This window comes from Falco biarmicus, chromosome Z (assembly GCF_023638135.1).
Source record: "Falco biarmicus isolate bFalBia1 chromosome Z, bFalBia1.pri, whole genome shotgun sequence".
Lineage (NCBI taxonomy): Eukaryota > Metazoa > Chordata > Aves > Falconiformes > Falconidae > Falco > Falco biarmicus.
In genome coordinates, this window is record NC_079311.1 from 51232772 (window position 1) to 51259380 (window position 26609).

Below are 26609 nucleotides of genomic sequence, written 5' to 3' on the forward strand. Positions count from 1 at the left end.
TATGGACAAAGTTAAATACAGACATTATAGGATCAAGATCACAGCTGGAACTTCTAAATAGTAACAGCTAGTATACCACTGGTCTAGACTTAAGAGAAAAGGCACTTCCTGGCAAAGGAAGTGAAAAGTAGCTGAAAGACATAAAAGTAAATAGAAGGAACAATTCCATTGTGTTGCTACAATCAAGACAAAATCATCCTTAAATTGTTTTAGTTAGCTTTGCATTTCTAAATACTGAAGCAAAGAGCTGCAAAAGTATAAGTTGCTTCACTTGTGTTTGATAGACATTTCCACAGGTGTCAGACCCTTCTGAGTCAAGATGATACAATATAATACATAGGTCTGAGTATCAGTGCAGTCTTGTAACTCGGAGCAACTAAAATAGAGACGAAAAGAAGAAGGAAAAATCAACATGTAATGTCCTTATCTTTGCTGAATAATTTTGAACAACTACTACCAACATGCACCAGATACATGGAATTTTAGTTCCAAAGGTCAACTGCTTTCGTTCATTTTGTTGGCCAACAAAGACAGGATGTGAAGATACAAGTTGCACTTCTAGGCTACTTAATTGTCTTCCATCTAATTAATCCTCTTGACTCGTTGCTCCACCCTAATGCTACACATGCTTCTGTAAATGTGATGCAAGGACTTTTTGCATGTACACCTCACAGCCAGTATTGTTGCAGATGTCAGTACTTTCTATGATTTCACTCCTGGTAGTTGTGGGAGAATCTGCCCTCCCAGGGCACACTTGAAACTTCAGGAAGACACCAAACCAGTGGCAGAATTAATTTGCTTTTGGCTGAAATTGGCAATAAAGCTTTTTTCTTGACAGCTGTGCTTTCCTTAATGAGATCACCCCACTGAGGTCAAGGCACAAATACTCTCTAGTGTTGGAGTGTAAACCCAGTTCTTGCTGAACCTCCATGCACCTCTGTCTCAGGACGGACCAGAAGATTAGAAAAAAAATTAACTCAAGTGAATTATGCATTACAGAAAAGCTCTAGATCTTCACTAACTTTGTCCTAAATTTATAAGTCAGTGCGTTACAAGGACGTTGCTAGGCAATTAGTTTACTACAATTATCAGGCAATAAACTAATTCCCTGGAAAGTCAAATAACTCCATATCTATACTACAGACCACCTAAATTTTCAAGAACAATTAACAGATAAGCTACAAACTTAAGAGTCTATTGACAGAATCTTTCTGGTAGAAAGGAGTGTGTAGAGATTAGAGTACCTAGATGGCAAATTATCTGAAGCAGAATTTCCTTTCAGTATTTTCAGATCGGGATCAGTGTTTGTAATGTTTATTGAAAATACCTTCTCCTTCTCCCAAAACTTTCCTCTGTCTGTTCTACCAGAGGTTTGGGGTTTTTTTTAGATGTTGTATAATATGATCATTTTGTAAAAGACGCCTCCAGTTTAGGGTCTAGTAGTCTTTATTTAGATGAGACACTGATGTCTAGAATCATAAAATACGTCAGTTCTAACATGTTTTGTTTAAATCCTCATTTTGCTTACCAACTTTTTAGGATGCCTGTAGTGGCTTTGGTGTCTGAACAGGATATAGCAGTGTTAGTTAATATTTGAGAATCTGGAGGGCAGGGTGGGAACTTTTATTCTGGGCTAGTGGCATGTCTGCACTCCAGCAGCTGCAAACCTGCTATGAAGGAGGTGTGTGAGCACCAGTCTGCCAGTTTGCAGTGGTGCTGCTGCAGGCCTCATGTCATATCCCAAATCTGAAAGATCAAAATTAGATGCAACTTTTGAAAACATGGGTTGATTCAATGTCTCCAGATCCAGTTTCATGTTTTTACAAACTTTAATCAGCTTGCCTTTGCCTGTAGTGATGAAATAACACTCCCTGTTTTGACAGTCTGTGGCTTTGTGAAATGGAAAGTCACAATAAACAATGAAGCCCACATTGAACATGCTAATACACAACCGCAAATGTTTCCTTAATTCCTAGGCCTAACCTAGACAGCTTATCCAAACACTTCCTCCTGTTGACTCCTTCTGACCCCCACATCATCCTGGGTTACTAGATTTTAGATAGGAACTTCTAATACACATAATCAAGATTGAAGGCAGAGTTTCATTAGCACAAACCCCCCTATCATAATTGTAATCTACAGTAAATGAATGCAATTAAACACACCAGGGTCTCCCATGAGCCCTCCCCTCCTCTGCACACAGGCAGCAGCCATAAGCTGACAACAGGCTCTCATATAAAGCTGCCACATACATACACTGCAATAGCAGCAAGTCTACAGGGTTGCACTTCACATGATCATGTTGTTGTTTCTCCTTCAGCTGTTGGTGCTCTCATGTCTTGGAGCCACAGAGCCACAGGGAGATTCATTGCAAAGGAAAAGAGGAAGGCCATTTCAGCACCTCTTCTACCTGGACAAAAATCTGCATGAAAATCAGAGCTTCCGTGAGCTGGTAGGGCAAAACCCGGGAGGTGTTGAGGAAACCCTGGGAGAGCCAAGCTTTTTTGTAGCAATTCCCCAGATGGCATCTGAAAGTGGGAAGCAAGAGGAGAAAAAAATGTCCAGATTCATCCTTCCCAATGCACAACTCCATGCAGACCAAAACCTGAGAATCCAGGCAGCACCCAGAGAGAGCTCTCCTGTGGAAAACGTCTCTCCATCCCACTATTCAAGCAAGAGAGAAGCTGAACCTCCCTATAGAAAAGATGCCAAGAAATTTTGGGACCACTTCATGTTAAAGAAAAATTCAGCTTCTGAAGAGGTTGTCCTGCCAATCAAGAGCAATGAAATGCACCAAGAAAACTGTAGAACCCTGCCTTTTTCCCAGGTAAGAACAGGTGTCAAAGATCAGTAAGTGTGTCCTTTCCCCTGCCTCCGGCAATCACCAACTAAAGACACACAGGTTATTTTGTTTGCAAAGTCACAGGGCTACTTCAGAACACCCTCATGTGATAAGCTGCTGAAAAACACTGGTGAAAATGGCTGAAAATGCCTTAGGTGATGAGGCAAAATGCTAAACTATACTACTGGAAAGTCACACATTTCATTTTCAGGGAGTTATTTATTCTTTTTTATGCAAACAATGTTCTGACCTTGCCTGAGCAAGCAGGGCAGCGGCAAGTAATTATCTAGCCAAGGAATATACATCTAAACAGTTTGTATACATGAATTACCTATGTATATGTATAGACATACATATTCACATATGTGTATATACAGAGTCATGGGGCAAGTATTTACAGGAGAAGCTGGATGTTTTCTTGCAGCTAAGCAAGGATTCCTTTCTGCTGTATTAATTGGAAAACTGATGCGTATATCTAATTCTGTGCTAAGAATGTTGGAGAACTGGTAAATTGTCCCATGCACAGATGAAGCCGTTCTGTAATATTGTAACATCAAGACAAGCAGACAGTATAGATAAAAGTGCTGTATTCCTCATAAGGCAACATGTGTTCTCAGTGTTTCTACAATCACAGTCCATCAAGGAACATGTTATTTCACATCCCTCAATAAATTAATTTCATTGGCAGACACAGGTGAATAGATATGGCCTAGAAACTTGTACTGTTTCACTATTTGTGCCATGTAATATGGCAAGCTTTCTCCAGGATGGTTGCAGTTATGCCAATATAAAAGTGCTAACTTCAGTCTAGCTTTTTATGGCTTGGGAGCTGACTTAGGCTTTCTTAATACAGGTAGTTGTTACTCTAGCAAACCAAGAGATTACAGAACTTCCATTGTACTTTTGAGATTTTCATTAAAAATACCTGCTAAAGAACATTATGTCTCTTCCACATAGACACAAATCTTCAAGATTACAGTTGAGTCTAGTTTGAGGTTTATATACAAGAACATTGGGTCAGAATGATGCTTTAGGTCCTGCTGAGTAGTTAAGACTGCTTTAACCATGTCAGAAATGGTTACTCAAAGAGCCATTAAAAAGTAAATATGACAAACCCACCTACTGTATTTTTCCCCATCAGATCGCAAAGGCTCTGACTGAAGCAAATTTTACCTTTGTTGTTCATTCTAAGAATTGTCTATAGGAGCACTAAATTTTTATTTTAAAATTTCTTATATTTTATTGCTTATTTGACATAGAAAATAAACATACTTTAAGTAAATGTTCTGAGAAAATACAGTATTTGGGTGGGGGTGGGGGTGTCGCCTTCAGGCCTTCTAGCAAATTCCATGAGTCATTCATGTACCAGAAACTTCAAAGTGCTTTCTGTTTCAGGGCATTAGTCACGACAGCTGTGAGAAGGTAATGGTACAGAATAATCTGTGTTTTGGAAAATGTAGCTCCTTTCACGTTCCTGGTCCAGAAGATCATCTTTATACCTTTTGTTCTCATTGCTTGCCCAGCAAGTTCTCCATGAAGCGCCTGGATCTCAACTGTACCAGTTCTGTACCAGTGGTCAAAGAAGTCATGATTGTAGAAGAGTGTAAATGTGAGACCCAGAAGATTAAAGACCCTGCGACTGGATCTCTACTATCAGACATACATGCAAATGTACATGAGCACAATTAACCTGTGCAAAGTACCTCTTAATCCTTGATCATAAGAATCTGCAAATGAAAAAAAACCCTGAAATTAAAGCTTTCATCACACTGGTACACAAAACTATTAAAGACACAGACTTTCTGCTTGAACTGCTTTGCTTCAACAATAACTTTACCTATAATGTAACAGATATTTCCTTGAAGCTGTTAAAGAAATGCAGATGAGTTGACTGCGTTTATATATTGAGTGCTTACTTTAACAAGGGAAACCTTTAAAACTTTTTCTACCCCTCCTATCACTTTTTCTAGAATGCTAGTAAACAATTGCTGAAGAAGTAGTGTGATTTACATGTGCAAAAACCTAATGTATTGGCTGGTTTACATTGCCTTTGCTTGCAGGGGTTGCCAATGTAGCTGTATTGGCAAGACAGATGAGGCTTTAGTCTCTTCCTTGCAAAAACAGGTCTACTTTTACATTAAGGTAGTGGCTGGAGAGTGTGAAATATAAATGGACATAAGTCAGATAGAAAGCTGTGACTGGTTAAGGCCAGTCTGACTGCTCCCCGCTGGAGTCCAGTTCCCGGGGAAAATTTATATACCTCACAATTTACACACCTAAGATAGTGGGTGCAAAGGATATTTTGCCATAAAAACCACTTACTCTCCTTGTACATGTCTGAATTTGCTCTGCACTTTTTTTAAACTGAAAAGTGTTACATAGCAGGAGAAAAAAAATATTTAAAAAAATGTATACTCCCACCAAAAACATCATAAATGAGTGTATTGTTATTATTATTATTTAAATTCACTGTGGAAAGACAATGCATGTTTTCCAGTCTGACGAATTTTAGTGCTGTCAGTGACTCCAAGGTAAAGTTTAAGAAAAGTTCTCAACACCTAAACTAAAGCAGAAAAGGCATTTGTGTGATAGAAAATCTGCAGAAGGATTTCATCTGCATAGCAATACCTGTAGAGCTTTATAGTAACAGCCAAGAAAACTCTCTGCTAGGAGAGGTCTGATTCTAGTGCCAGCCAACACAGCACTAGTGACTGTTAGCCGAATTGCTGGTTTCTCTGCTCTTTCCGGCTGCATCTTCCTGGATTTGTCTTACAGACCTGGCACACCAGACAGTGATCAGCTTCCAGCAACTAGCCTTCAGCCTATTTCTAACCCAGCTCCTTCAGTCCCCTAGGAATCTGCTCCACTGCTACTGCCAAACTCTCACACCTGGGCTCCTGTTGTTAAACTATCCACAGCTCTTTTTAGAGACATTGGCAATCAGTATTGATATAGCTGGCCAATTCAGGGGTTGAGTAGATGATTCCTTGTATTTGAAACACACTGTGATCAGAAGTGTCTTAATATCCTGTGAAAAACTTATGTTCAGTGTGGCTTTGGTGTGCAAGGCACATGTTTAATATTTACTGGAAATTGCATCCGAATTATATTCTCATATGGGATCGGAACTGCTGCAATAGATGTTTGCTTCTGCAGGTCACTTGCAGTGCCTGAACTGAAGATCAATACACAGTTATTCTTCACTATATATAAACCTGTTTTTAAATAATAAAAATTGTATCCCAAAACTGAACAAAGTCTTCTCTCTATCCTTTTATGCTAAGGACAGATGTGCAAACTGTGAATGGCTGTTCATGTGCTATGGCATGATATATGATATCATTCCAAGTAACAAGCTGTCAAGGTCTTACCATCCCTGTATTGAATGCAATAAAAGAAATACTTATTTTAACTTCATCTTTATTCTAGCTTTATGATGCTGATTAATATTCTCAGGATACTAGTGCAAAGAACTACTACCCAAATTCAGAAATTTCCCTTCAAATGTTAGGTTGCATTGAGCATTAATGGGCTTAGGTTATGACAAAAAAAAAAAAAAAAAAAAAGCTTTTCAAACAGGCAAAATAGCACTTCACTAGCAACCATAGTTTCAGGGAAGAAAGCAACTCTTTATGACGTACGTTTTTTTCCAGAAGAGATTCCTCCTCACTGGGCATGTCTAGTTGCACAGTCAGCCCTAACAACTGGTCCTTTGTTAAAGTATGCTGTGTGCAAGTGGAAAACCTATGAAACACCTCCCTGCCTTACCATAAGGTTCAAACCTCAGCACCTTATCAAACCTTTGTGAATTACTGTGTGTCATTATTAGTGTTCATTTTTAACCAAGCCCAAGGAAGAAAAGCACACAAAGCATCAAAGTTCCCAACCTTTTTCCTCACTATTCCCAACTTCATTTTTTAGTCTGAAAAAAAACTAATTCTGAGGCATCTAACTACTGACATTTGAAAGCTGTGTGAATACATAAGAATGTTTGTCTGCATTTTTTTTTTCTGAAATGCAAGCATGTTTAAGTTTGATACTCACATGGAGCCACTTGAAAGTAGGACCTACATTAATTCCCAGTAAGATCACAAGTCGATTAAAAAAAGTTTTCCGCTCTTGTAATTTTGACATGACTGACTGCTGAACTGTGACTTTTGCACATAAGGATGGCAGAACTGAGACTATGTTGAGGACCGTGAAGTAGTCAGACTACTTTTTTTAAAGCTCCTTCTGTGTGCTGAAGCATTATTGCAGTCAGAGAGAGCTGTTCATATAAGGAGCCTGCAGGACCAGATTCTTAGTGTGAATTTGCCCAGCTTAAAAGTAGGTGAAAAGAGGTAATGACAGCTGTAGTAATTGCTAATTAGATTAGTGCTGCAGGTTTTTTAGATGAATGTTTAATTAACCCAGCAATGACTGGTTGCATGTAATTAGCACAGTATTCTGCAAAATCAAGAATGTGTTAATTGGATCAAATTTCTCAGCCTTTAAAAATTCTGTATTAGGAATGTGTTGTACCCAGGGACCAACAGGATTTTGTTTTCTGACTACAGCTATGATGGCCTCTACTAGAATAATGATGTGGGTCAGAAAGGTGAGGTCCATATCATGATAGGGATGCTTCCAGTTGTAATGCCATTAGAGCAGCAAACCTGCATAACTTCCATTTACCTGTGTTCCCTCAGAGGTTGTGTGTTTCTGTAATGAAAGCTTTTCCAGTGTAACTATGCTTACAATGTAAATGTTAATGTGATCTCTTTTATTTCAGAGCACTCCTTGTGCAAGCCAATCTTACAGAACAAGATTAACTCGTAGTTGGAGACCTCTGAAAATCCAGCTCAATCCTGAGTGGAGTTTGCACTAGGTACTTATTTGACCTACTGCCTCTTTTTCAAATGGGTATGGTTCAGCTTGAAAATAATTGAAGTGCTGTTTATTCTAATTGCTTAAGCAAAATAAATCTTCAGTACAGGCTATTCTCTTAAATAAGAGTTGTATGTAACTGGCTTCAATGCCTGTAATTACATCAAACACTAGAGTTACATCAAGCTCTTATCAAATTCCGCGCAATGATATATTCCAGGGAAAAGGCTCTGAAGTTGCACTCAGTACACCATGCTGTGCTTGGTACTTTGTTCACCATTTATGAAATATTCACAGCTAACCTCATGGCTGCCAGCTAACAAGCCTCTTTTACTGACAGGTGGTGAAATCTCTTGTGCTACTTTCTCCTAAACGCACTAGCTCCTTGTTGCAGTAGCAAGATGAAGAGATTCCCTACTCAAGACAGAAGCTCCCTGCTAGTCTGTACAGCTGCATAATCACATCACATCTGGGAGACATCTGGCAGCATGTGCTGTGCAGGGTGATGCATTTGAAGAGGTGTTGAGGTTACTCCAGGTCCTTCATCAGGCAGCTTGCCAGTGGAAACTGGAAACACTGATGATGAATTATAAATATTTTGCATTTGCTGTTTTGCTAAATCTAACTCCTTGAATATCCACTATGAAGCCACCAACTTCAGCTCCCCTGAAATCTCTCTCTGACAACTTGTGCACACTCTCACTGCTCAGATGAGAAAGAATGGGAATGAGAAGACCCTGTAGTTGGTCTGCTGCAAGAGCAATTATAAGAATGTTAATTGTCCACACTAAGAACAAAGTTGACCTTTTTACAGTGCCTCATGCTCTATGGCACCAGTAAACTTCAACCTAAAAAAACCCAAAAAATGGATCAAAAGCTAGTAACAACAACAATAATCAGGCAGGGCTAGCCTTATGTTTCTCTAAGGCTTTTTTTGAGGCATTTTTGTTTTGCTGATGTAGGGTACTGCTATTACCAGCCATTTAGTCTGATACTCTGCTGGTGGCTGTAGCCTGCAGTCAGTGTTCAAACAGAGAAGGCATGTACCCAAGTTCCTTTCTGAACAAGGCTCAGCTCAACCCTCTGCTGAGGCTGGTTCATGTTCACCTCACCATGCAACAGGCATGGAAGCACTGAACAGTCTGTTGGCCTGCCTGGACTTGAGAGAGCAACTCCTGGAGCAAGAGAAGTGTTAGAAGAGCTAATGCTAGGACATCTGCAGCTGGACATTATCTGAGGAGAGCTCCTCACACCATTGAAGTGCCTTGGATGAAAATCAACTCCCTATTGGACTGCCTGGTCTCACTCGGTCCCCATGTAACTTCCCTGGTCTGGGGGATCAGTAGATTTCACCATGCCTTACTAAGCTACTGAGGCAGACAGACTGGAAAACATTGTTGCCATTGATTCTTCTAGTGATTAGGTCAGAGTGAAAGCAGAGACATTTTCCTTCACCATCTTATTGTCTCATCCCGAGTATGTGACATCATGACTGACAAAACTTCCGGGTGACAAGTTTTGTTTCAGCACAGTATGTCACTAACATAGACTTCCGTCTTCATGATACAGATCTCCATAACATGAAGGACTTTCCTCCCATTCTAGAGTTAAAAAGTGTCTCCTATGTATTGGCAAAATTTACAAGCAAAGGCGCAATGCAATGGTGCTGCAGAAGAGAAATGGCAGTAACTGCACAATTTAGACAGACCCAGGAAGATGAGTACTGTGAGAAGGTTGGTTTCTCAACTGGGGGCAGCATCCCTTCTGCACATCAATCAAGGGGCATAACTGGGCTCAGAATGAATCCTGAAAACAGTCTAATGAAGCAAGGGTCTTGTAAGCAGTAAGAATCAGGGGAGTCACAGTGCGTACCTCTCTCTTGCATGTGCGCTCCATAACAGAGCATCAGCTGTTACTGCACATGGCTTGATTTTAGCATGCTGATTTAATATTTACAGAGTGCCAATAAAATTTATATGATGACAGCTGGTGGCTCCTGTGGTAATTTATAAACAGCAACAACACCACAATAGAGACATCAGAAACTCCAAGAGGAATTCTACGCTATTGTGCAATATTCAGCACTAAAGAATGCTGGTATTTTTATAATTTTGCAGACTTTTAATAATCTTTGTGTAATAAATTCATATTGTGCTTTAAGTAAGGTCTGTGTTATGCAAAGTTAGTAGTTCACCTGGGTTTTTTTTTTCCTTCAGAATGGAGTTCATCGCAAAGACTCATTGTCTATCTGGATATGATACTCTGGCAAAATTGCTGCATAATTTCTAAAGTCTGAGCCTTTGCAAGTCCAGTTGGGAAGTCCAGCATATGATTTCCTGCTTTTCTTCCTGCATTGTGCTTCTCAAAAGAAATATTAACAAATGGGAACTGCTGTGCTGACGACTGAGCCAGAATAGACTACCGCCCTTGTTTCACAACCTGTGTTTACTCTGAACTTCCATGAGCAGAAAAGAGTAAAATACAATCTGTCTGACAAGATCTAATGACTGGCCATTACCAGTGTACTACTATAGAAACACAAACACCTGGTATTTGACTAGAAGATGACATTATTAACTGATTCTTTTTAATTCCATGAGACACCTCCACTGATCCTACTATCCCTCTGTTTATCTTTCATTTCCCAGGTCCTTGGTTTCCTTTCCACTCCTTGGTTGTGTTTTGTTTTTTTTTTTTTGTTTGATCTGTTTATTTGTTGTTATTCTTCAAATCAGTGAAAAGTTTTCACAGCTGATTAGGTCTTTTACATATAGGCATAAATTCATATGTGAAATTTCTCATGGAATAGAGGCAGAGGTTGTTTTTTATTGCAACAACCTTTCCAGTGATTCTTTTCCCCATGATTTTTAATAGTTTGATTAATATGTCTATTATTTTCAGCATTACCTGTTCCTAGCAGCACATGTAGGTTGTTCTTGAGGAAGTGCTGTCTTCTGGCTTACCTGGAATATGCTTCATTCTCCTTCCAGGCTTCATTCTCCTCCAGTTCCTGCTAAGAATATGTATTTTCAGGTCAAAGTAACTTTAGCTTGAAATGTTAAGAATTGCCCTGGATAACAAAGGACTGTAGATACCAAAAAATAAATCAGGACAAGCTCCAAAAGTCTCAACCAACCTTGAAATTCACCTAAAGTCTGAACTGAATTTTTGGGTCTTCTCTTTTTAGAATAATCATATTATGATCAAGTTTTAGGAAGAATGTTACCAGTAATAAGGAAGAGTTTTCTGTATTGGTGGTGATCACCATATTACTCTTCACTCATTTCATCCATCATTATGTAGGAAAAATGCTCCAGGGCAAGAGCCCATCAATTTACAGTGGGAACCATGCCACTCAGACAGATGGGGATACCATTAGGTAGCCAAAAGATCATGTATGTGCATCAGCAATGGGTGCTCAAGGCACGATTCCCAGCTGGGAACACTGAAAATGCTGTCCGTTACAAGCTGTCTGTGGCTCTTAGCCACTGCTAATCCCTCACAAGATTATCTGCCAGAATTATCTTTTAAAAACAAAGATTGGCTTTTGCGGCAGTGCAAGGGCCCTTTGTGAGCAAGGGGCATAGCACAGCAGGGGACCTGAGTGTCACAGAAATGTCACAACTGGCCCGTGCTGACAAAGAGGAGAGGCTAGGGTGCAAAGTATAGAGTTATGACAGTATTCCTTTATTCATGTGCATGAGGTGTCCCATTCGAATTGGGGCGTACCAAATGATGTTTTACACATGGTTCTCATGTCTTTCAAGTGTTCTGACCACTTGCTACTTAACACACACATAACTGCTATTTTGGAAAGCAACTATAATTTCATGGTGCTACCATCCACCTGATGCTTCTTTCTTGATCTAGGTGTCCCTGGTGCTGGTCTTTCTACAATTACTTATCGATGGTGACAGATAATGGGAGGGTTTCCACAGAGGTGTTGGGAGAGGTTGGGATGCTGGCATTACCGTGGTAGTGCAAGGGTATCCTTTCCTTATGGATGGCTTTAAGATGCCAAGAAACAAAAGGTTCTTCTCCTCCTCCCTGCAGTGACGTGGAGCCCTTCAGTTATGCTGACTTAACCATGATTATGCAGTATACAAGGTAAAGTAAGTATCAAGACTTAAGAAAGCAAATACCATTTTACACTAATAAGGTTGATACGATTTCATACTGTAAAGACTAACTGGTCCGATAGTTAGGGAATGAGATTCTCCTAACAGGAGCCTGGAGACCGAGGCAGCGGCCTTCTGCAGCGTTTGCGTTTTGTCAGGAATTGCAAAGGGACACCGCAGAGACAAAGGAGAGAGAAGGGCCCACCTCGCCTGGGCCCCAGCCGGGGCTTGCGCCAGCGACCTCTCGCACGGCAGAAGCGGCTGCACGCCTCAAGGCGGGTCGGGCCACCGGGGCCCCGACAGCCGCCCGCCGGGCAGGAACTCCTCCAGCGTGGCGCCCCCCGCCTGCGCAGAGGCGGCACGGTGCAACGGACCCCACGCAGACCCTGCGGGTGACTCAGTACGGGGAAACACATCCCCGCTCCGGGCCCGCGCCTGCCGCCCGCTCCTAAGGCGAACGCGGCGGGGCGGGGCGGCGGGAGCCAGGGGCAGCCGGGCCAGCCCTCGCGCCCCCTGCCCCGCAGGCTCTGGCCCCGCCCCGCCGCCAGCGCCACCCTGGCCCGCGTGCGCGCCCGCACGGCGGAAGCGGAAGGCGCTGCCGCGGCGGCGGGAGGGGTTGGGCGCGTGCGGGCGCGCGTGCTGCGAGCGGCCGAGCTGGCCCCCGCCGTTGCTATGGAGAGCGGGGGAGAGGGGGGCGCGTGACCGCGGCCCCTCCCTTCTCCTCCCGGCCTCGCCCAACGGTTGGTTCCGCCTCGCGCCCCGGGGAGGGGGGGCGGCGGGGGGAGGGGCTGCGCGGCCGGCGGGGCGCTGCCTGCGGGGGGCGCGGGGGGCGCGGGGGGCAGCCGCCCTGTCGCTGCCGCGGGGGGGTCGCGCCGGCAGTGCCGCGCCGGTGGCGGGGCCGCTGCCGCCCCTCCTGCGGCGGTGGGGCGCCGGGCGCCCCGGGAAGGCCGGCCGGTGGCGGGCTTCTGCTGGGGTGCGTGAGGGGCCTTGGGCGGCCGCCTAACCTGTGTTAAATCTGCGTTAGCAGTCTCGGACGTCTGCTGTACCCCTGTTAACTTTAACTTAAGGAGTTTGTTTTCTGTGTAGAGATTTGGGGAAGGGAAGTCCGTAGCAGCCTTCGTGAGTATCTCCGTATCTACAAAATAAAGGAATATTGTTGTCCTTGTCATGAAGCTCCACAGCGCGGATTTTTTTTGGCTAAATGCTGCAGGGGGCGTTTCCCGCTGTTGGGGTGGTCGTGGAAGAGGGGTGGGGGTTCTGCTGGCTGCGCGGGCCCCAGCACAGTGCGAGGAAGTGCAACGCCTTGTAACCTTGCTGGCTCTCATATTTTTATTTTCCATCTCCGGTAGTTAGTGCAATGAAATTGCAGGTCTTCATTCCCTTCGCACTGAGGATCCAAACAATAATATGCTGAAGTAACATATATTGTCTGTCTACAAGTGGCTGGTCAACAGTAGGTGAAGATAGTTTTCATGGATGTGCAATTGATGAGGTTATAGTGTATATACGTTAATATTAGGCTACATCCCAGTCCAAGCCCGTGTGGCATCTTTTCATGACTGCAGTCGATGTTTACAGATACACCTTGCAAGATTATATCTGTAAAAAAGAATGGGGTGGGAATGTCTTGCCTACCTTAAGCAACCTGTCAACTGCCACCTAGCAACTGTGTAGTGCCAAGGTCTCTGCTGACAACAGCCTATTGTATAAATACGTGCAATGACAGGTACATGGGTTTTTGTCACGGCAAAAATATGCTGCTGCTTGCATTAACTGGTTATTGAGATACTAGTTTTGTTAAATGTAAAAGCTGCCAAAGGTGTAATGGTAATTCTGTTCTGACACTAGAATATCACATAAGTGACTTCTTTAAAATGTAGTTGAAAGTGATATATTTGTTTGGTTCAAGTCACTTTTTTTCCTGGTGAAGTGTTTCTTTGGTTTTATATCAGTAATTTTTGGCAGTAAATCTTAAGATTTCAGGGAAGCCACAGACCTAAAACCCCAGATAAACAAATGATGGAGGCTGTTGATTGTTACGGCCTTGCCTTGGCTATTGCAAATATTATACCAACTGTATTTCTCATGTTTCTACTCTCTGTTCCTTTTTCTGTCTGAATTGGTTAGAATACAGCCTTTCTAGGAGGTGGTGTTTTTCTCACTCTAGAAGTGCTTTTTATAGAGCACGGCATGGTTCAGTTTGCGTGGGATCCTAAAATGGGTGTTTCACAGTGAACAATACTACGAATTATTGTCATTCTGGACTTGTTTAAGCATTTGTGAAAAAAATTCTGGCAGTCAGAAAAAAATTCTGGCAGATTTCACAACTATTACTTTCTTGCTGAAGTAGAAGTCCAGGGCTAAAGTCAGGCAGAACATGTAGGATCTTGGTTTCTAGTTATGTCTCCATGAAACAGCCATAAAAGTGCAAGGAGCAGGATGTCATCAGAGCTGGTTGTTGTGCTTCTTAGGCTGAGAAATGGTGTAGCGCTTGTGTTGGAATTATTTAGGAAATGGATTTTTCTAAGTATATTTTGGGACGGTCTTGATGCAGAATTGTATACTTTTTTGAGGTCTGCATTCAAATAAGCCTATTTAAACAATCTATTATTTCATGTTAACATTTCTGGTTAGTGCAAAGCTTTCTCATTTCTCAGAAGTGATTTTCTGCCTGACTGACTCATTCTGTGGTCTCATTATTCAGTGGATGTCACATCAGAAGTCATATTTGAGGTGACTTAGGGAACAAGTACTGAGTTTATAACACTGTTAATTGAATTGGGCAGAAAGAAAAGACTTGGCAAAAAATGCTGTCCAGGCATCCTGTAGTATAAGTGTTTTTTTGGAAAGGCAAGAGCTATTCTTGATCAGGTAGGAAAGAGTCACGTTTTAGTAAATCTGAAGCATTTCAGAGCCACAGCTACTCTTTGCTTTCAGATGCTTTGTGTTTGAGACATTTATTTAGAAAAAATGGCTGTAAATTAGGGTAAGAGGGAAGAAGACCACAAAACCTTTAACGTTAATGTTGTGTATTTTATCCTGAATTATTTTGTTGGAAAACTTTTAGGCGTTATGTGTATGAATGCTGAATGTGTACGGATATAAGTCACTTAATTGTTTCTTTTCAACTGGTTTGTTGTAAACCTGCTCATAGACTTTTCCTCTACATATTGTAGTTACCAGAAATGATGCACCCTAAAGAACAGGATTGTTTGACATTGTATTTGAAAGAGTAAACACAGGATTTTTTAAAGTATGTTTAAAAAAAGAAGACTATAAATTCACCTTGTCTGTGAGTTAAATTGGAATCTAGTACTTTACCTAATCATTAGAATGTGCACGTTAGGTTTTCTTTATCGCCTCTGCCTTTACATATTTATATACGGTACATAAGAGGGAGAGGGGGAAAAGTTCACTTTGCTGGAGGGAGGCAATCTATTAACATTGTTTGTGCAGTATTGCTAACAAAAGTATAATGAAAAATATAAAACTTAATTTATCATTGGAATAGGCGTGCAGGAAGCAAGTGTATCACAGTTTAAAGTAACTGAAATACACTGCCAGTAGTGTAGTTTGATACACATCTTTCACTGAACACTCCCATCCTTTTAAATCTATATGAAAATTATGAAGTGGCCTAGAACTGAAATTTGAGGAATGCTAGTTAGAATCAGCATGTCAGTTCAGACATAGGAGGCAAAGGATCTGGATATCTCTGAATAGCTTGGGAGGAAGCTCTGCTCAGTGAGGTGAGGTATGAAGAACAGAATAGAATGTAATTATTATGTGCTGCCTTTCAAACCAATGATCACGATTGTTTGAGTATCACACTCTATTTGGTCTCTTTCAGGAAAGATACAGAAGAAGATGATGAAGAATCTCCCTTTCTTGAGAATGGAGCCTTTTTTTGCATAGTTCAAACTTAATTGTGGAACTTGCCATCAGAGGTATGGGTTTGGAGAGTGTGTGTTTGGTTTTTGTTTGGTTTGGGTTTTTAATTATAAAAGTGGATAATGTCACGCAGGCAAAAGTTAGCCTCTGAGTTATAAAAATTTGGGATATATTTCCATTATAGGCATTCTTACAGTTTTCTCCAGAATCTCTCTTGCTGCTTCTTGCTCACACACTATATTTAGTAGGTCACTTGGAAACAAGTATTTCAGTACTTAACATATCTCTGTTTTGTTTGTTGAGCTGTTATTTTCCCTTCTGAGGAAGTGCTGTGAAGTTACGGAATCGCTGCTGCTTTGACAAGACGGAAAACAGATGGCTTCCTCAGCAGTCAGCAGTGTTTCTTAGCTGCCTTGGTTTTTGTGGCCTCTGTGTTTCTGTCAGCCTGTGTGATTTCTCCTTTGTAAGTCCATGCTTACTACTCCCAATCTTCTTGTCTCTGATGTGTTTGGAAACAGTTTCCAGGATTATTTGTTCCACTTTCCCGGGAGTCAGGGTGAGGCTAACAGGCCTGGAGTTGCCTCGATCCTCCTTCTTGCCCTTGAAAACATGACGCTTTCTTGAGTCCTCTGGAACCTCACCTATCAACTTAAAACTGATGAAGATGGCCTCATGATGACAGGGCCAGCTCCCTCAGCATTCATGGTGGCATCTCATCGGGTCCCGTGGAACTGTTATGTCCAGTTTGTGCAAAGGTTTTTCAATCTGATTCTCCCTCACTCAGAGTAAGTCTTTCTTGCTCCAGATTGTTCCACTGGTCTCAGAGGCCTGGGACTCCGGAAAGCAGGTCTTACCCAGAAAGAACAAGGTAAAGAAGGCACTTTGACCTTTTTGTATCCTTTCACCAGGTACCCCACCCCATTCAGCAGCAGACACACACTTCCCCTAGCCTTCCTTACGCTGCTCATGTACCTGTACAAGACTTCCCTTTAGACCTTCACCAGATTCAACTCCAGGTGGACTTCAGCTTTCATAACCCCACCCCAGTACATCCAAGTGGTAGTTTTGTGTCGAGTGTGTGCACACGCTTGGTGTGGCCCCACTTCACCTCTGTTCTGTTGATTATAAGATCTCTGTTGTCCATGTCATTCTGCATCCTTTGCTTGCAAACCCTGACCTCCACTTCCTCACTTAATCGTAGGTCACCACGTCTTGCATTGTTCCTAGTCTAAGCCTTCCCTTAGCAGACTGACCAGCCTGTTAGCAAAGATGCTTTTACTCCACATAGTGTCAGGTGGATCCTGTCCCCCTCCACTGCAGTTCTTGATCCTTAGAGAAGGTCCTATGGATGTAAAAGCTGAGTCCCAACTTCTGAAACAAGCTGCACAACCACTTGCTGGTCTGTGTGATCTATCTCCTCCTCCTTGAGTCCACCCCCTTCACTAGCAGGATGAAGGAGACACCACACAGTCCCCTGGCCCTGGCCCTCATACCCCAAGCCATGTAGTCATGCTTGATATGCTCCTGGTCTCCCATGGCCATATCTGTGGTGCCCATATGGAAGAGCAGCTGAGTGTAATAGTCTGAGGGCCAGACTACCAGCCTCAGTAATAGCCTATTCATGGTACGCAGGACCCAAGCCCTGGCGAGCAGCAGGCCTTGCCAGGTGACAGGTTGGGCTGGCAGAGGTGCCTCTGACGTTACTGCAGGGAGTTTCCCACCACTGTTCCCTTGCCTCATCTTGCTTGCACTGCTGCAGGACAGAGGCACAGCCAGCTCGGAGGGTTCACTGGACAGAGCTCCCTGTCTTTGCCTGCTGCCAGGGCTCAGAACCCACTCTGTAGATCAGCGCTGCAAGTGCAGCGGGAACCGTCCTCCTGGTGCTGAAGCTCACAAGCTCCCAGACTTCTCCAGACTCAGCATCTCCACGCCCAGCCTGACAAGCTAAGGCTCTGCCTGCTTCTGCTGGTTCTGCTGGGTGCAGTGGGGCTTCCTGTAGCCACGCAGGGTCTTGGAGGGGATCTGGCCCATCTCCTTTTCGGCATCCCTGATATGGTACAGTCTGCTCGTGTCCTCCTGCACCTTCTCTGCTTGATGCGACAGATCCTCCATCAGTGCATGCTTAGAAGGATATAAAATGGGTTTTAGTTCTCAACCTGCTGGTTGCCAGAGCTAACTTCCAACAGAGGGACGTTAACAACTGGCAGATTCATGAGTATAATACTACATCATTTATATGTCTACACGTTACATGCATGTGTAGTGTATTAATACCAGGTATACAACAGACAATGGCGCATGCATGCTACATATAGTAAAACTAAAAAAGAATAGTAAATATAGCCCTGAATAGTTTTTATGATTATCATTTACTTAAAAACAGTTTTAAGGGCACAGTATCTGTGTTCAGTGTGCAACATAGGTTTCTGAAACAAGTATTGGCAAACCTGGTGCATTTTTAGCATAAAAATAAGCACTTAATCCTCTGCTATACTTGAATGGGAACACTGTTTCACTAGAAGGCAGCAAACAAAGGGTTATCATAAGTAGTGCATAGAGGAAGTGTGGGAAAATGTCAGATCGCTTATATGGGTCTGATTTTGATCAGAGATCTAGAAAAAGAAAACAGGACATTATTGAAATCTGTGGATAATATTAAGCAGAGAAATTGTGAATCCAAGTGAAGATAGACAAACATGAAACAAGCAGAACCCCTGGAAGCAGGGTTATCTGACTGATAAATATGGTGGAATTTCAATGCAGCAAGGAGAAGCTGAAAGGAATGGAAGGAAATCCATCTGAAATGGGCAAGTTCCTTGAAGCCCAGAAGTAAGGCAGACTAATGGGTAGGAGAGTAGCTTGGGGTTTATGTTTGTGTTCAGATATTAAAATATGTATATGAAGACAGCCTGGCAAAAAAATTAACAGTAGTAATCTTCCTTTGAAGATTCTGCTGAATAGTGCTTACAAGTTGGTGCTGCATTTTTTATGAAGATCAGTTTATGAAACTCAGAAATTCATACTGTAGAACTTGGTGGGGTTTCTTCAGTCTAAAACAACAAAAGAACCCAGTACACTAAATCTATCAGAATGGAAATGATTTTTTAAGTGTGATTAATAGTGAGAAAACTTAGTATTGTATGATAACTGTTAATGATCTACACGACAGATGTTAGGGTCGGTGGTTTCTTTCTCTATTGGTTTGCTGTAACTGCCATGAAGGAGTTTTTTTAAGCAGGGAAAAATGACAAATTCCTAGGGAAGCTTGTGACTATTTTAGCATACAAGCTTTTAGAAAAATAAACTTAAAATGTGATTAGGAGACTCTGACAGTTTGGTGGGATGCGTCCTTGTGTAATGTAAATCATTACTTGTATTCCTTCTTTGATTTGCTACCTTTTTATTTTGATGGGAGACTTCTTTAATGTTTATATTCTTGGCTGCTGCTGGCTGGCTGCCGGTTGCTTGCTTTATCAATTACTTAATAGTGTTTCCAGGTGCTTATTTTACTTGCATCTTGATGATAAATATTACTTCTTACTGATATATAACTCATTAATGAAATTATAAAGTACTTCTCTTCCTGGTACTTGAACATGTGAAATGTCTTAAGTTTTCATTTAATTCCTTTAATCAATAGCTGACAGTTTGGAGTTTTCCTATTTAAATGTATGTGGGACCCTGCAAGTTGCATGATACTGGTTAACTTTTTTTTTTTATTTTTTATTATTTACCTCTAGGATAATTTTTTATTCCTGGGTCGACAGTTTATCACCTGTTTGTATTCAATGGGACGACGAGTTCACTTTGTGGTTGACCCTCAGGGTTGGTGCTGTATGGGCCTGATTATCTTTGTCTGGCTGTACAATACGATCTTCATTCCAAAAGTCATCCTTTTTCCTCACTATGAAGAGGGACATATCTCAGTTGTGGCAATTCTGTGTAAGTCAATTTAAATTAGTGAATTTTTACTAGTAAAAACAGTATCTTTGGGCTGTAGCTAACATATATGAAACAGATCAGAAAATAAAGAATAAGTTGCAGGTTAAAGGGTGAGAGTACTGGGATGCATCCTACATTTTTGAGTTCTGAGAAGTTGAGACACTTTATTTTCAGAGGTGTAATGGTAAAACTTGTTTGTGTGGGAACTGGGGAAAAACATCTGGTTTTCAGATCCTGTAGCTAGAACTTGACAGAATTTCAGGCTGACAACTCTTGGTGCTTGGGGTAGGAGTAATAATGGTTGACAAACTGAGTTTTGTTAGTTTTGTCATACAACCCTTGATGGGTGGTCAGCTGAGTTACGCTGATAGGTTTTGCTGGGGAAAAGGCTTTAATTATAATTGAAACCAACTTTAAAGTGAAGGTGGACTATTGGGAATGTCCTTTCATGTCGAGGCTTTGAGGTGTAGAATGGCTGATGCTTCTTTGATAAGACAGTGGAGGAGCTTTTTATACAGAGTAGTAAGGTCATAGTGGTGGTCCTGCTGGTGCTATCTGAACAGTGTTCACACCTACCTTTTCCTCTCACTTTCTAGGACTGGGGAAGACTTAATATTGTAGACTGTGTACTACCAAAAATATATTTGCAATTGAATGAGAATGCAGAGTAATTTCCAACTCGGTGCTGGAGCATCTATATTTGTGATGCAGTGTGTAGTAGATATTTTTGTACACCTGAAAAAGACTAACAAATGCTTATTTACTTTTCCAGGTTATTACTTCTGCTCGTTGTTTTGTATAGCTTCATTACTGAGAGCCTCAATAGCTGATCCAGGAAAGCTACCTGAAAACCCAAAGATACCAATTACAGGTACATTAAGTTGTTTCTATATTATCAAATGAAAGTTTTTTTAATGTCCTCAAAATAATTAGGAATCAATTTGATTTTGTGAGATTTGATGGAAACCATGAGCTATCTCTGCTGAAGCCTATATTGTTAATGAAATTAAAATTGGCTTGCCACTGTTCTTAATGTCTTCATTTCTAGCACTTTCCCTTGTGTAGGCTCAAAACTTCTTTTTCAAAACTGGTATTCCATCAGAAGTTTAATTATGTGGGAACTTCTAGGAAATCTTTCAATGGGAAGAATTTTTTTTGCATTCTAGGCTTTCAAACATACTGCATATACTTGTAACTTGATAATATTTAATTACAGATGTTTAGAGATGGTTATAATTCTACAGCTTTTTTCTAAGTAGATTTGTGAAATATTGAAAGTGGTAGTGGAAGGTATTCTTATGCTGGTTTTTACCTGTGCATTTTTTACAGGGTTTTTTTTTCAGTGACTTATGTTTGTATGGGCTGTTAACAAAAGAAACGTGACACTAGTTACATTGCATTGCTATAGAATAGCAACTTACTGTGAGAATTCCCTTCTGTCCTTGTGAATTTATCCCACAATTCATGTGTAGTATCTGATGCTCCAGAAATTGGAGGGAATTTGAAACCTTAATAATTCTCCACAGAAGAGGCGAATATTTTAAATTAACTGTTTGATGCTATGCATCAAAGGTGCTTGTCCAATGTATATTGCTTTTGCATAGCAGTTTAGAATGGCGTAGGGCTGTTAAGCAGCATGAGCTTTGTCACATGAACAGAAAATATTTTTTGAATGTAGAAAATGTATCAAATGCAGTGAGGAGTGCATATTTCAGTTTTGTTTTGCAATGTGGTGGGTGCCAGGATTAACATTTTGCTCTCTCTTCCTGATGTTAATGAGAATCTAGGATGATGTGTTTGGAAACGTGATCTGTTTAGCCTCGGTGCTGATACAATGCACACAGACTAGGCAGCAGATTGTGTAAAGGGATGTATCTCCCTGGGATTCAGATGTGAAACACCGATCACAGAAAATCTCATGTCTGTGTTTTCTGCTCCTGGTAACTGATCCTTTGATCCAGTAAAATGCAGGGTGGCTCAGACTTGGGTTTACCAGTCAATGTTTTTGCTGTAGGAAGAACAGCGTGAATTCTGGAACCTGAGCTGGAGAATGAAGACATTCAGTGCAGTTACAGATAATTAACATTTATGACTGAATGTTCATTTACCTGCAAAATACCAGGATGAGTATAAATTCCCGTTGTGCACAAATGCTTCTTTCTCTTTTAGGGGATCCCTTTGAATAGCTCTCCAGACTCTTCTTGCTCCATGCATTCCATATGGCAATGATTCTTTGTAGATAGTTCTGAAGGTGGAGCACTTGGGCTCAACTGTGACATTGAAGTTATGATTTGCTATGTGCTATATCAGGGGGTTTATACTTTCTAAAGTAGCACTTCAGTTCTCTGGTACTCTCAAGATTGACAGGAAGATACACTTTTGCATGGTATAAGTTTTATTAAAAAATGAGGTTGGAATGTTCCTGAACTCTGCTGATAGCTTCCCTGTTAGGGAGTGACACCTTTGTGACATTGGATTTATGGGAACAGATTGTAAATCAGTTTCCATCTGGCGTGGTTGCTAGTTTAATGATCTCAGATATTGGGCTTCTTTACTTCCAGTGTCCGAATGTTATTTTGCAGCAAAAAAGACAAGATTAGAGCTGCCTGCAGGTGGCTCAGAAGTGCTAAATTTGACTTTATTTTCTTTACATAGTTTACCATATGAAATTCCAGAATGACCTGCTGTAAAAAAGAAGCTTCCCCCCCTCCCCACCCCTCCACCCCCCCACCCGCCACCCCCCACCCTGGGATTTAAGAAATTTCTGTGAAGCGAAGAAGTTCTATTTAGGTAGAAATAACCAGTCAAATTATTTAAGATTGTCAGTGATATACTGATTTTAATTAAAGAAAGAAAATAAATGCTTTTGTGAATGGAAGTATTACGGTGTTGGTGTGCTTTATTTCCCATGTGAAGATGCCATGTTGAATATTTTTCTCTACACCTACCTGAATGGAGATTGTAGTGAAACGGGTGTTGGTCTCCTCCCAAGTAACAAGCCATAGGATGAGAGGAAACAACTTCAAGTTGCTCCAGGGGAGGCTTAGATTGGATGTTAGGAAAAATTTTTTCACTGAAAGGGTTGACAAGCGCTGGAACAGGCTGTCCAGGGAAGTGGTTGAGTGACCATCACTGGAGGTATTGAAAAGATCTGTAAATGTTATACTTAGGGACATAGTTTAGTGGGATTTGGCAGTGTTAGGTTTATGGTTGTATTCAGTGAACCTAAATGATTCTATGAATCTGTGAACTTTCTGAATATATAATTTGAATTCTCATTTTTAAAGGCTTCCTCTAATTTGGGTGGTGCCATTTGAGATAAATAATAGTTAAGCTGAGCGATAGTAGCTCCTAGTAGTTTCAAGTATTCTGTTTCTCAAGATCAGCTTAAAGAGTCTCACATTAGGCATCCAAACGTAGTGTGTTAATTTTAAATACAAGCCTGTCCTCTTATCTGTTTTTAGTTGCCTTATGTGTAAAATTGCATTTTGTGAGATGTGTGTCTTAAAATGCTTTGAAACGGAAGATGCTCTTGAAGTCTTCATTGTGTATTTTATTTTAGTTAGCTATCTTTGACAAATTTGAGTCCCAGTATTTCCTCAGGAGATTTTGGAATTGTTTGATGATTCTATCGGATAGATTCTTTTTCACAGTGGATGTGTAAGAAAATTATTGAATTACAGTCTTCCTTGTTTGTGTGACAGCTTTTGTGCTGTAATAATTACTCCCTAGAAATATGTAAGAGACAGCAGGATTTTGGAGAAGAAAGCTGGCACAGAGTGGCAGTAATAACCTCCATTTAATTAAGGTGACAGTGGGGAAAAAATTTTTATTTGCTGTTCACCCTTCTCAGATCATAGAATTTTTTTTTCTTTGAATCACTAGCATATAGATTTATCATGAGCAGGCTGCACTAACTTTAAATCTGTCTAAGGTGTCTTTATATTTTCACCTAGAACGAGAATATTGGGAATTATGTAACAAATGTAATATGCTGAGACCAAAGCGTTCACACCATTGCAGTCGTTGTGGACATTGTGTGAGGAGGATGGATCACCACTGTCCATGGTAAGACCAGGACATTTGTTCTAACAGTCTGCTGTGTTTTAGTGAACCGTTTCAAAGGGCTTGACTGTTGCCCATTTGTCCTATTTCTTTCCCAGTAGTGCTTAATCATTTGGTGTTTAGAGCAGGGAAAGAACAGCTTTGAGACTTTTATCATGTCTACAAGTAAAAATGGCAGTAAGAACTGTTGCAGTGTAACATTTTATCATTGTCAAATTGTTACATGCCATATAGTTCTGGAAGAGTCACATACTTTGTTTAAAGAATCAGAATTTTTACTCCTGAACTGTTCTTAACATAATTAATTTGTACATTGCAGATTTGATTTGTTGCAATTTAGTTATTGATGCTGGAAAAAAATATTTTTTTGTAGGAAATTAAATGTTATTTATGTTTATTGGATTGAAATAAAAGATTACAATTTCAGCATAACAGCATTTTTTTTACAAGAATAAAAATAGATCATGGTTTCAGACAGTTCTTGGTCTTTAGTTTGCCAAATGGCTGTGCTGAATAGAAAATGTTACTCTGTCATACCATGCTCCACTTGTCATAGCTTCTCTGATTTTGTAGTGAAATTGCTTGTTTTAGTGTTCTTTAACTAGTTTCAGTTAAAATGACTTAATCTGGCTAAAATTCTCTATTCAAACTGATTGATTGTAGCTTAAAATGAAAGTAAACATTTCTGTCAGTAGTTCTGAGGTATCATTTCTAGCAAGATAACAATGATGAACTGCAGAGGACAGAACTGATGTCAGAATCCTATGTTGATTTAACCATTTTTCAAACTACCCTTTTTGCCAATCGCTACTTCAGAAGATAGTGCCAGTATAGTGCTTTTGTCATTATGGCTTGGCTTGGTACTGATGTCTGTGCCAATGCTTGTATGAAATTGCACCCTGACCACATTTTTTGCATCCATGTAACTTCTGTGAAGCAGACTAGACCTAGAGTTCAAAGGTTTTGAATCTTGTACTTAGTATTTCTAGAGTCCTTGTGATTCCTTTACTTCTTTATGTTGTAGTATGCAGAAGGAGTTTCTGAATAGAGATGCCTGTTCTGTCTTCTGTGTCTTAAGCTCCTTCCTAAGTCATGCTTATTTGTCATTGTGGTACCGTGTGATCCCATTTATTTCAAACCATACAATTGCATTTCCAGTTTCTGGACTCTGCATAGTTCATAACCAGTCCAATGTGTTGAGTAGCAGAATATAAATACGTATTGCTGTGAAATTTTGCAGACATTTTAAGTAATACTCAAGTAACAGTTATTTTTAAAATTGTAGGAGTATCATTGCTATATGAAGATATGGAGAAATATGTCTCCTGTTCTAAGCAGTGATCTCAGTAATGCAACCTACGCTCAAGTGGCAGCGTAAGGAAACCACTCTTCACAGTAATGCCATCTCTGACGTAGAGACCATCACTTTGATTGAAGATGGAGTGATTAGTCAGTGGTTCTTAGTTTGCTCCATAAATAAGCATAGCTTCTCTTATTCACAACATCATAACTGCAGTGTTAAAATGTTTAGATTTCTGTCTTTATATATATATATATACACACACACACTTTGTTTTTCTGCAGGATTAATAATTGTGTCGGTGAAGACAATCATTGGCTATTTTTGCAGCTGTGTTTCTACACTCAGATCCTTAGTTCCTATACGCTGATACTTGATTTCTGCCATTACTACTACTTTTCGCCTCTGAAAAAAGAAAACTGGGTAAGAATCTGTTTTCTCTATGAAGTGAATAAATAGCTAGTACTGCAGTGTAATTTATTTTGGTATCTACTCCTCTGTGTTTCTGCTGGCTTAACTGTTGACAGTGAAGAGAGTTCAACTAGATGTATGTTACCAAGGGAGCAAACTGATTTACGGTAAGTGGCAAAATACCATTCTAAAAGGGTATATGATTTCTGTGGTTTAGAAACACAACATTAGTTTTCTTAGAAATCTAGAAAAGGAGGAGAGAACCAGTTAGGCTCCTTTAGAGGTGATTACTGAATGCTGGGAAGAAGCAAGGTAATTAGGTGTACTCAGGTGTTTTTTTTACTTTCTGCAGTGTGAACTTACGCTGAGTATGTATCTATCCTAAGTCCCTATTTAAAAATGCTGGTATCGCTAGAAAAAGGAGAAAAAACATATGATCATTCTGAAAGGAGAAAAATGTACGTTGGTTTTGAAGCAATAATGTGTGTTTCTTTGAAATGATCATATGGGTTAAGGGAGAGAATTTTGTTTAGTTTGTTTTACTTGAACTATATGCCATTATTGTATTTCAACACTTGTCATCAGCAAAACGCAGTTGAACATACAAACAGAGAAACTGGACTTACGGATTGGAATAGAGTAAAAAATTTATTTGGAATTTCTTACTGGAATAAAATTGGAATTTCTTCAGTTGTGGAATAGAAGTTGTAAAGTCTCTGTGTCTGGTGCTCGTTTATTATCTGCAATGATCAGAATATTCAAGAGGTTTGCTTGAAAGTTGCTGAATGCTTGAAAGTGCAAGAACAGCAAAGGTGATACTCTTTCTTTTGAAGAGAACGTTACGAGGTCTTGCTCATAAAGAAGCATAAAAACTTACACACAAAATCTGAAACAGACCTTGTATTTGTACTAGACAAGTGCACCTTAGAGAAAAACCTAGAAAAGAAGTTTAAAGCATATTCAAAATTAGGTAACGTTCCAGATGTCCTAAGTGAAGAAACTTAGACCATCCCAGAAATTGGTAGTGTACTCTAAATTTTGTTGAGATTTTTTTCCAAGTACTGAAGTGCTGCATATTTTTTTATTCCATATTGATGTGACGCCCCAGCACAATCTCTGCTGGTGACGTCACGCCCATCTTTCAAGGCTGCTGGAGACTGGCCTTTGGTTATGG

At 40.6% G+C, this 26609-nt stretch overlaps 2 protein-coding genes across 6 annotated transcripts in view; both read left to right on the forward strand.

Moving 5' to 3' along the window:
- Positions 1–2299: 2299 nt before the first annotated feature.
- Positions 2300–4531, forward strand: CER1 (cerberus 1, DAN family BMP antagonist). The gene is made up of 2 exons (XM_056325836.1): positions 2300–2827; positions 4238–4531. Exons 1-2 carry the CDS (start codon positions 2300–2302, stop codon positions 4529–4531), a joined length of 822 nt encoding a protein of 273 aa, XP_056181811.1.
- A 7878-nt stretch (positions 4532–12409) lies between these two features.
- The window catches only part of ZDHHC21 (zinc finger DHHC-type palmitoyltransferase 21), a 39223-nt gene continuing 25023 nt past the window's right edge, over positions 12410–26609 (forward strand). For 4 of the 5 annotated variants that reach the window (XM_056324184.1, XM_056324186.1, XM_056324187.1 and 1 more), the window contains exons 1-6: positions 12410–12566; positions 15677–15773; positions 19458–19659; positions 20432–20530; positions 23616–23727; positions 25309–25447. In XM_056324184.1, coding sequence (XP_056180159.1) covers positions 19506–19659; positions 20432–20530; positions 23616–23727; positions 25309–25447 — 504 coding nt within the window. In that variant the 5' untranslated portion in view covers positions 12410–12566; positions 15677–15773; positions 19458–19505. Of the gene's footprint in view, positions 12567–12674; positions 12946–15676; positions 15774–19457; positions 19660–20431; positions 20531–23615; positions 23728–25308; positions 25448–26609 lie in introns of those variants that run through there. The other variant, XM_056324185.1, reaches the window with a different exon arrangement.